At 40.7% G+C, this 11,327-nt stretch overlaps 1 protein-coding gene across 1 annotated transcript in view; it reads left to right on the forward strand.

Annotated features, from left to right (window-relative positions):
- ATM (ATM serine/threonine kinase) overlaps positions 1 to 11,327 on the forward strand; it is a 114,457-nt gene that overhangs the window by 16,955 nt on the left and 86,175 nt on the right. The window contains 5 exon segments of the mRNA XM_029915683.1: positions 1,550 to 1,715; positions 2,804 to 3,042; positions 4,832 to 4,995; positions 7,259 to 7,428; positions 9,283 to 9,654. Of these exon segments, the coding sequence (XP_029771543.1) occupies positions 1,550 to 1,715; positions 2,804 to 3,042; positions 4,832 to 4,995; positions 7,259 to 7,428; positions 9,283 to 9,654 (1,111 nt within the window).

An 11,327-nucleotide genomic window follows, 5' to 3' on the forward strand; every position in this document is an offset into this window, starting at 1 on the left:
GTTTGAGACAGTCCAGATTGAGAGTGGGGGTCGTCAGTCCTGGTGGCGCCTGGATCTGTTATCTGGCCTGCAGTAAAATGGCTGCTGGTGCTTTTCAAATGGCTCGGGTCATCCCAGGTCTGCAAGTGGGGGTTGTCAGTGCTCGCAGCTCTCCACAGCAAAGTGGCCGCTCAGTCGCCTTCCCATGGCAACTCTTACAAAGATGACCACTCCTGTGTTCTTATCTCCACGTTTGTGTGTATTAACTCACAGTTTTATGTTGTGATGAAACTTTGAGAAACACTGATGTAGAGTTGTATAAATTGATGTCAGATATGATAGGAATCATTTGAACAATCATTTTCTTTACTGTCATGTTTGAGGTATTTATATTGTGCTTATTCTTTTGTGTTTGATAACCGATTTTAAACTATTTCTGCAGAATTGTGTGATATTATACATTTGAAAAGACAGATAACCATGGGTGTTAGTCTTACTGTACAAGCCAAGGACTTTGTGTTTATCTCTTGATGGGAAGGAAATCCTGCATTAGCAGCTTTGGTTTTCATGGTTTGGGGAGATGATTGTCAGTGCATCTCAATGTTTCTGCATGTCTTATGAGCAGATACTGACTACTTTATTCCAGACTTTTTTTTTTTTAATGTTTATTTACTTTTTGAGACAGAAAGACAAAGCATGCATGGGGGAGGGGCAGAGAGAGAGAGGGAGACCCAGAATCTGAAGCAGGCTCCGGGCTCCAAGCTGTCAGTACAGAGCCCGACGCGGGGCTCAAACTCACGAGCCGTTGAGATCATGGCCTGAGCTGAAGTTGGACACTCAACCTCCTGAGCCACCCAGGCGCCCCATCCTGACTCTCTTTTTTAAAGTGTGCATGTATAGCACCCCTTGGAAGGTAGAGACGATAGCTTCCGCAAAGAAGAGGGCAGTCTTGCTGCCCGTTCGTTATAGGCAGCTAGAGGTTTCTCTTCTGTAATGTAGCTCTCTGTGTGTATCATGTCCCTTGACCCTCTGCATGTTGCCTTCGGGGCTGAGGAAATTTGTGGAAGAAGGAAGGTCCCCTGGCTATTGCCATTGCTGTGAGAAATTAACTGTCCTTTTTCTCTGATAAGGAATATTTTGTCTCCTGCCCGCAACCAGGAAACTGGCATTCCGATTCCTTAGGCTACAAGTAGAATGAAATTTCCTCCCTTTGACACAGTCCTTGATGTTCTTGATACATTTTACACGTGTTATTAATATCAGTAGAGTGTGCACTGTGTCCCATGCTCTTTTAGACCCAGGTGGAGGGACATAGATCCTACAGCGGTGAAACAGCTTTTCTGAGGCCGGCTGCACACACTCTGCGGCCTCAAGTTGTTCTTGTCACAAAGGCAGTTTATGTTAACGTAACATTAAATACCAATTGGACACTTTTACCGTACTAAGTGTAAATTAGTATAATTTTTAATCTTTTTGTCTTTATTGGATTATTGAAATTTAAATGATATCAGGACTTTTAAGTTAAATGCTTCGATAGTTTTCAATAACGTAACTAATTTTTTTTTTTAAGAGTTGTTCTCTGTGTACTTCAATCTGTACCTTAAACCAGCGCAAGACATTAATAGAGTTTTAGTGGCTAGAATAATTCATGCTGTGACCAGAGGGTGCTGTTCGCAAACTGATGGATTAAGTTCCAGATTGTTGGATTTCTTTTCCAAAGCTATTCATCATGCAAGGTAATCTAATCTCATTTTTTTCAGTGTTGAAAATCTGTTTGATCTTCTTGCAAGTGTATCTTCTATTTTCAGTGGTTTTTAAAATTTTGCTAATTAATGTTTATTAGTTTTGAGAGAGACCGCAAGCACGGGAGGGACAGAGACAGAGAACATTAAGCAGGCTCCACGCCATCAGCCCAGAGTCCGACATGGCGCTCAAACTTATGAACTGTGAGATCATGACCTGAGCTGAAATCAGGAGTCAAACACTTAACTGGCTGAGCCCCCCAGGTGCCCCGCAAGTCTGTCTTTTAATCTAGCATCTAAAAATGTTACCAATTAGAAAAAAACAAAAACAAGGGTGCCTGGGTGGCTCAGTTGATTGAGCATCCGACTTTGGCTCAAGTCATAATCTCCCAGTTTGTGGGTTCCAGCCCTGTGTTGGGCTCTGTGTTGACAGCTCAGAGCCTGGAGCCAGCTTCTAATTCTATGTTCCTCTCTCTGTGCCTCTCCCCTCTCATGATCTGTCTCTCTCTCTGTCTCTCAAAAATAAATAAATGTTAAAAAAAATTTAAAAAAACAAAATAAAAAACATTGGCCCATTTAGTAGAAATAGTAGATTCAGGAAGAGTCAGTTCCAACACTTCTTGAATTTCCAAAAGTAGAACATGAAAACGGTGTTCTTGAGTGGGAAATCGGTTCTGCTTTTTGTAAAAATATAAATATCCTCCTAAGTAGTTTGATTTTACCCATTTTTGAGGATAAATGTACTAAGAAAAAATGGGATGTATTTTGGAAGTATCTGTCTTACAGCATTGCTCACTCTGTAACATGAAACCTAGTGTACACGGGATGTTATAGGTCAGTTCTGCATCATTTTGGGTGGGATGTGGGCAGCCGAGCGTGCTGGTTTTCCAGCCCCGATAACGCTGCTGCTGCTGCTGCTCCTGTAGCCCCGCGGAGATTTTTGTTTCCTGAGTAGTTCTGAAACTGAGGCTACTGTTACTTGAAGATTAGATACCTTTTTCTCTCCAGCGTGCAACTTCATAACTGTCTTCAGTGTTCATCGTGTGCCCTGTTCAGCGGAGTGTGTTTGTTTTCTGTGACAGACAAGAGAAGAGCTCTGCAGGTCTGAACCACATCTTAGCAGCGTTCATTATCTTCCTCAAGACATTGGCCGTGAACTTTCGAATTCGCGTGTGTCAGTTAGGAGATGAAGTTCTTCCTACCTTGCTTTATATTTGGACTCAACACAGGCTTAATGATTCCTTAAAAGAAGTGATTATTGAATTATTTCAGCTGCAAATTTATATCCGTCATCCAAAGGGAGCTAAAACCCAAGAGAAAGGTAATAAAAGGAAGCTTTAGCTGTTTTGAATTTGCTTCTTCCACGAAGTGCAGGGGCTTAATTAAGTATGACATTTGTGTTTCGTAGGAGGTTATGACCTTCCTGTGGCTTACTGTGTTTGGTAATGGTATTAGTCACGAAGATATTTCTCACATTTTGTTCAGAACTTGAAGTTGTGGTAGCAAATCATATGGTGCCCTGCTGTTTGTTTTATACATTGCTAAGCATCATGAGGAAACATGCATATAACACGCTGTCCCCTCTAGGAGCTGGCGATGCAGCAGCTAGGTGCTAAAAGCTATTTCTCACACTGTAGCATAAAAGAGTTCAGAGAAGGGGTGTCTTGTTTATTTACATTCTGGCTTTTACGAGGAGGTAGAATAGGTGAATGTGGACAGCAGTCACGTTAGTCAGTTCCTCAGGGAGCTGGGTACACACTGCTTAACCTCACACTTATTCCAGGCCCCTGTTTGCTGGGAAAACCAGAAATGAATGATTTCCCCTCCCTTGATACCTTTAGCTTTGTTTTTCATCAAGGGAGTATTGCTTCTTAGTACATATTGCATATTTGAGAGCAGCTAAGATAGTAGATCCCGAAAGTTCTCATCACAAGGAAGAAGTTTGTTTTTTGTTTTTTTGTTTTTGTTTTTGTAATTTTGTAAGGTATGTCAACTAGACTTACTGTGGTCATTTCACAAGGTTATACAAATATTGAATAATTACATTGTACACCTGAAACTAACGTTGCATCTCAATTTTACATCCATAAAAAGAGTAGTGCTTCGTTCAGCACCCAGGAACTTTATTGGGCAGGACGGGAGCTGAATGAGTTGCCCCTGCCCAGCCTCTGTTTACCTTTGGGATTGTCATAGCCATTGGGTGAATTCATCATGGCTGGTGTAATGACTGTATTAGGAAATCATGCCACACTGAGTGATAGCTAAATTGGAGGAAAACAGTTATAGCCAGTTTTTTCAAAAGTAGCTGTCTATGTTTAACGGACTCTTCTAGTCCGTGTAGTTAGAATATTTGTAGCCCAAGAAACTGCCGGTGACCAAGAATGGTGGATTTCCTCAGTTGGTCATCTTTCACACAGCTCTCGCCGGGATGAAGATCAGGCTTATTTAGGGGATGGCGTGATATGCTTAGGGTTGTAGTTAATAGTATGAGATGAAAATTGACAAGATGGTGAGTGTGCCACAAACACTAATGCAGTGTGAGACTGTGTTACCAGATTCTACGGTTCTTCGTGGGGAGTAGTACCTCCTTTGTTACCCACAGTGGTCAGATCACAGTGGGAGTATTATGTCCCCCGGATTTTGGAGAGTCATGTTTTAAAGAGAGACATAGTAGATTGGAGTGAGTTTAGGGAAAGATGACTGGAATAATGAGAAGTCTGGGTAACATGTCCTTTGTATACCAGTTAAAGGAACTGGTAATGTTTTTCTTTAAACAAGGGACAGGGAACTTGGTCCTCATGTAAATGACAGAGCATGTTAATTATATTTGCCTCAGAGGAGAGAGGAAATTAAAGTTTGACATTTTGATTGAGTTGATTAGAGAAAAATCAGATTATTGAAGAATTTCCCAATTTGGATATTTTCTAATACGGTTAACTTGAGCTTGAAGTGGGCACTGTTACAAAGTAGAGTTTGCCAAGGATACTGTCACAAGAGGTATTAGTACCGAGTGGGCAGTTGGACCAGTTTCCGCCTCAGCAGCTGTTGTGGGAGGCGGTGGGGCAAATGGAGTGTGCATGCAGATTACATTCTCATTTTTTGAATTGCAGGTGCTTATGAATCAAGTAAATGGAAAAGTATCTTATACAACATGTATGAGTTGCTGATTAATGAGATAAGTCACATAGGAAGCAGAGGGAAATACTCTTCAGGCTCCCGTAATGTTGCCGTCAAGGAAAACTTGATTGAGCTGATGGCAGACATTTGTCATCAGGTATAGTACTTGAAATTTTCCATGAATTTCCTTTTATTTGGTTTTTGAGAGAGGGAGATCTTAAGCAGGCTCCAGTGTGGAGCCTGATGCAGGTCTCCACCTCATGACTGGCGAGGTCTTGACCAAAATTGAGGTGGATGCTTAACCAACTGAGCCACCCAGGTGCCCTTTCCTGGGCTTTTAAAATGTGCATTCTGGTAAAAAACCTTGTCAAATTTGCATATGTAACTGTTCCTTTCAAAACACTGTAAATATTTGGGATTGCTCTTCTGACTTAAAAAATAACTATTTTGTATATATGAACTTGGTGAAAACTAGTGATGAACTCTTCATTCTTAAAGGTTTGTCTGTAGAAAATCAGATTACCCTAACTCTCATGTTTCTTGTTTAAAAATTTTTTTTTCTACTGAGTTAGAAATCACACAGCATACAAGTATACAATTGAGTGGTTTTTAGTATGTTCACTATATTATGCAAGCATCACCACTGTCTGATTCTGGAATATTTCCATTACTCCCCAAACAGACTCCATACCTATTAGCTGTTAGTCCCAATGCCCAGCTTTTTCAGTCTTTAGCAACTAACCACTAAGCTATTTTCTGTCTCTAATAAAGATTTGCTTTTTTTGGACATTGCATATAAATGGAATGGAAACAACTGTAAACTGCATGGAAACAACATGTAGTCTTTTACTCAAGTTGTGTCAGGATCTAGTAGTTCATTCCTTTTTATTGCCGGATAATGTTCACTAGTGTGGGTATATTGCATTTTGCCCGTTCATGAGTTTATGGCTTAATGTTTTTTTTTTAATGTTTTTATTTTACTTTTGAGAGAGATGGGGAGAGAGAGAGAGAGAGGGACACAGCATGAGCGGGGGAGGGGCAGAGAAAGAGAGGGAAACATAGAATCTAAAGCAGGCTCCAGGGTCCAAGCTGTCACCACAGAGCCCAATGCAGGGCTCAAACCTCCAATGATATCCTGACCTGAGCCGAAGTTGGGTGCATAACTGACTGAGCCACCCAGGCACCCCTGTGGCTTAATGTTTAAGTAAATTTTTTTCCAGGCAATTTGGTTAACATCTTGGGTAATTTTATTTGTCAGATATATTTTTTTAATAGTTTATTGTCAAATTGGTTTCCATATAATACCCAGTGCTTCTCCCCACAAGTGTCCTCCTCCATTACCACCACTTTTCCCCCTTCCCCTTCAACCCTCGGTTCGTTTTCAGTATTCAATAGTCTCTCAGGTTTTGCGTTTCTCTCTCTCCCCAACTCTCTTTCCCTCTTCCCCTCCCCCTGGTCCTCCATTAAGTTTCTCCTCTTCTCCTGTTAGACCTATGAGTGCAAACATATGCTTTCTGTCCTTCTCCGCCTGACTTATTTCGCTTAGCATGACACCCTCGAGGTCCATCCACTTTCCTACAATTGGCCATATTTCATTCTTTCTCATTGCCATGTACTACTCCATTGTGTGTATATATATATACATCTTCTTGATCCACTCATCAGGTGATGGACATTGAGGCTTTTTCCATGTTTTGACTATTGTTGACATTACTGCTATGAACATTGGGGTACATGTGCTCCTATGCATCAGCACTTCTGTATCCCTTGGGTAAATCCCTAGCAGTGCTATTGCTGGGTCATAGGGGAGTTCTATGGATAGTTTTTTGAGGAACCTCCACACTGTTTTCCAGAGCAGCTGCACCAGTTTACATTCCCACCAACAGTGTAGGAGGGTGCCCGTCTCTCCACACCCTCGCCAGCATCTATAGTCTCTTGATTTGTTCATTTTAGCCCCTCTGACTGGCGTGAGGTGGTATCTCAGTCTGGTTTTGATTTGTGTTTCCCTGATGACGAGTGATATTGAGCATCGTTTCATGTGCCTGTAGGCCATGTCAGATATTTTCTTAATGCCAAACTTATAATACCCTTTTTTAATTAAAAAAACTTTAAAATTTAATCCCATTGAAAATAGATTTTTTTACTTTACTTTTAGATGTTTTGGTGCACTTAGTAAATGACCCCAGGAAATAAAAGTAATACCTTACTTGGTAATATGTGCTTCCTGGAGAGCCATTACAGTCCTGTAAAATGTTTGTTCATTACTGTATTGTATTTATATATTCCCCTAATATATTTACATAATTTGCTCTATGACTTCCCTGTGTCTAATTTGAGGAGGAGCATTTTTTCCCTCATGAACTATTAGAAAACAGAAACAGTGTAAAAAAAAAAAAAGTTGTCTTTTGGTTATGTTACAGGTTTTTAATGAAGACACCAGATCTTTGGAGATTTCTCAGTCTTACACTGTCACACAAAGAGAACTTAATGATTACAGTGCACCTTGCAAAAGGAGGAAAATAGCGTTAAGCTGGGACGTCATAAAAGATCATCTTCAGAAGTCACAGAATGACTTTGATCTTGTGCCTTGGTAAGATGCTGCCTTTTTCATTGTTATCCTGGTCTCATTCAGCTTTTGTCCCAAGACCTCCAGTACAACGGTCGGGCTGTAATTGGGCCGTTTGTCCACTTCTAAACCAGTCTGTGGCAGAGGGGACGGTGGTTGCCAGGACATGCTGAGGCCAGCCACCACGGCTCCTGTGCTGGAGCTGGGTCCAGGCCACCTTCCCTAAGGGAGACGGGGTGGGGCGGGGAGGGTACGGCAGCCTGGGAGGAGGTCAGTCGTGTGAGCCTCGTGGAATTTCCCAAGTTATGCATCTCAAATAGACATTTTAGCAAGTATGGCACCTGCTAGGACAAGTAGCTTGGGAAGAAAGTCAAGATGGCATTCAGAAATCACAGAATGATTGGGACCTCTTGCCACAATTAAAGGTTGTCTTGTTAAAACTTTGCTGGGTATAGCGTACGCAGTTGTTTAAATGGTCCAGTAAATTGTGAACTTCTTTGATAACATAAGATACCAGGTCTGGTAGGAATCTTTAGAATTCATCCAGTCCGGCCTGTTTGCTTTATCAAATAGAAAATGACACCAAAGAAGGTCAGGCAGCCTGACCAAGGACACGTAGACATTTGTAGGTGGCCGTCAATCTTCTGTGATCCGTGCCTCGGTTCTCCCCATGTCGATGTAATATAATAGTTAAACAGAATTGCATTGTGTGTGTGTGTTGGGGGAAAGGCATCTTGATTTAGGTACCTAGTGCTTAAGCTCATGTGTATTTTATATAGTGGAGGATCCCGATTTCAGATTCTTCAGTTTGTTCATTTTGTCCAGGGTTATTTATTGAGTACTTGCTGTGTGCTGAGCCTTATACATGCAAGGATGAGTAAGATGAAATTCCTCTTCTTGAGCTGCACACATTCTAAGAACTCACAGCAAATATTTATTGACTTAACTAACATCTAGGGAGAACAGTTGTTTGGTTTGTTGTTTGTTTGCTTGTTTTAGAGGAATATTCTTGGTAGTTAAAGAGGAAGGATGGGTGTGATAGTCCAGAAGTAGAAAATTCGTCATTTAGGGGCGTCTACGTGGCTCAGTCAGTTAAGCATCCGACTCTTGATTTCGGCTCAGGTCATGATCTCACGGTTTGTGAGGTTGAGCTTCACATAGGGCTCTGTGCTGACAGTATGGAGCCTGCTTTGAATTCTCTCTCTTTCTCTCTCTCTCTCTGGATTCTCTCTCTTTCTTTGCCCCTCTCCTGCTTGCTCTCTTGCTCAAAATAAATAAGCTTTATTAAAATAAAAAATTAGAGCGCCTGGGTGGCTCTGTCAGTTGAGCTTGCAACTTTGGCTCAGGTCATGATCTCACAGTTCGTGGGTTCAAGCCTCACATTAGGCTTTGTTCTGACACCGTGAAGCCTACTTTGGATTATCTGACTTTCTTGTCTCTCTGCCCCTCTGCCACTTGTTTGCTTTCTCTCTCTCAAAAATAAACATTAAAAACTTAACAAAATAAATAAAAATGGATAATTTAAGTTTTATTTATTTATTTTTAAGTAGGCTACAATGTGAGGCTTGAACTCCCAACCCTGTGATCAAGAGTTGCATGCTCTGCTTACTGAGCTAGTCAGGCGCCCTTAACCTTTAGTGATTCGTCAGAATTTTTGTGTAAGGGAACTCTGACAGCTTCCCTCCCTGGCCAAAAGCTCGTCGTTCTTCCTGCCACTTTAGGAAGTTGGGCTTAATAAGTATTAGAAGCTACTTTATTTGGAGAGTAGTGTGAAAAATAATGATGGAGATTCTCTAGGATATTGTAATGGTGCTATGTCTATAGATTGGTTTTCTGTTAATAGACTTGAATCATTTTCAAATTATCCTTTTTTTTTAGGTTACAGATCGCAACCCAATTAATATCCAAGTATCCTTCCAGTTTACCCAACTATGAGTTGTCCCCATTACTGACGACACTGTGCCAGCTTCTGCCTCAGCAGCGCCGCGGGGAGCGCACGTCATACGTGTTACGGTGCCTCGTGGAGCTTGCATCGTGTCAAGGCATGAAATCCGACCTGGAAAGCTCACAGAAGTCAGATTTATTGAAACTCTGGACTAAAATTTGGTCTATTACCTTTCGTGGTATAAGTTCTGAACGAATACAAGCTGAAAACTTTGGCTTACTTGGAGCTATAATTCAGGGTGGTTTAATTGAGGTTGATAGAGAATTCTGGAAGTTATTTACTGGGTCAGCCTGCAGACCTTCATGGTAGGTGGACTTAAGTATTGTAATTAGATGAGTATATATGTATATACTTTTTTTCCCCTCTGGTTTTTGTAGTTTATCACTTTAGTTAAAAATATGTTAAATTCTGTTTTACATAAACATCTAATTTTTGTTGTTTTTCCAGGAAGCCATAAGTAAATAAATGTAAATTTAGTTTCAAGTGTAGAAAGATTACTAAGGGCAATTCAAAAAATTTTTGTTAATTTTTTTTTTTGAGAGAGACAGAGTACAAGCAGGGGAGAGGCAGAGAGAGAGAGGGAGACACAGACTCTGAGCTAACAGCTCAGAGCCCAACACAGGGCTTGAACTCACAAACTGTGAGACAATGACATGAGCCAAAATCAGATGGATACCCAGCCTACTGAACCACCAGGCGCCCCTACTGAGGCCAATTTTAAAGAGTTAAGTATTTAAATTTATTTTCTTTTTAATTGAAAATTAAGTATGTTATTGTTCAGTATGCAGAAACTATTTTTATTTTTTTTTATTATTATTTTTTTCCCCATAATATTTTATTGCCAAATTGTTTTCCACAGAAACTATTTTTAGTAGTGGTACAAACATTTATAAGAGATGTTTTTTCTCAAATGTAATCTGACTTTTCACAGTTTTTTTGGGTTCATTTAGTTAGTGGATGTTTACAATTCATCTGCCCTATGTAAGGCATTGTAGCATCATTAAGCATCAGTAACACTTTAGTAAATAAAATAGACATGGTCTCTCTATCTCAAAAAACTTTTTTTTTAGCAAAATAATGGCTACCAAGTTTGGAATGAGTGAAAAGCTTGGAGTTATGGCCTGTAGTGATACAGGGAAACTGAGTCCAGAAACTCAATCTTCTAATGAATGAGAAATGAAAATTCCTTCTAAGGGGATTCATATGAATGAATGAATCGTAACATGAAGACTCATGCAAAAGAGCATAAAGAAGCAGAACCAGGGCACCTGGGTGGCTCAGTTGGTTAAGCATCCAACTTCAGCTCTGTTCAAGATCTCTCGGTTTGTGAGTTTAAGCCCTGCGTCAGGCTCTGTGCTGACAGCTAAGAGCCTGTAGCCTGCTTTGGATTCTCTGTCTCCTTACAACTCACACGTCTCTCTCTCTCTCAAAAATAAACATTAAAAAAAAAAAAAAGAGTTGAGGAAAACCTTTACTAACCTATGAGATTTTGGATGCCAAAGAGATTAAAGAGATTCAGGGGCGCCTGGGTGGCTCAGTTGGTCAAGAGCCTGACTTCGGCTCAGGTCATGATCTCACAGTTTGGGAGTTTGGCCCTGTGCTGACAGTTTGGAGCCTCAGCCTGCTTTGGTTTCTGTGTCTCCCTCTCTCTGCCCCTCCCCTGCGTGTGGTCTGTGTGTCTCAAAAATAAACATTAAAAAACAAAGAGATTCAAATCGTTGTTGAGGGAGAGAAAGTGGAAGGGAGATGGTAACTCTTAAAATGGGTGCATTGTTGGTTTTCCTGCAAGAATATATAGGTTGCATTTCAGTAGTTTCCTCTTGCAACGCTTTTCTCCCGTTCTTGACTCTCCCATTCTGTCACTCCAGGTGGGGAACACTTGTCAGTCTTTCATCACGTTTAATCTAGTTTTTGTTATTCTTGTTATTCTGTTGTAGATTATCAACCCATAGCAGATATGTTAAAGAAAATAAAGAAC

The sequence above is a fragment of the Suricata suricatta genome, chromosome 11 (assembly GCF_006229205.1).
Source record: "Suricata suricatta isolate VVHF042 chromosome 11, meerkat_22Aug2017_6uvM2_HiC, whole genome shotgun sequence".
NCBI lineage: Eukaryota > Metazoa > Chordata > Mammalia > Carnivora > Herpestidae > Suricata > Suricata suricatta.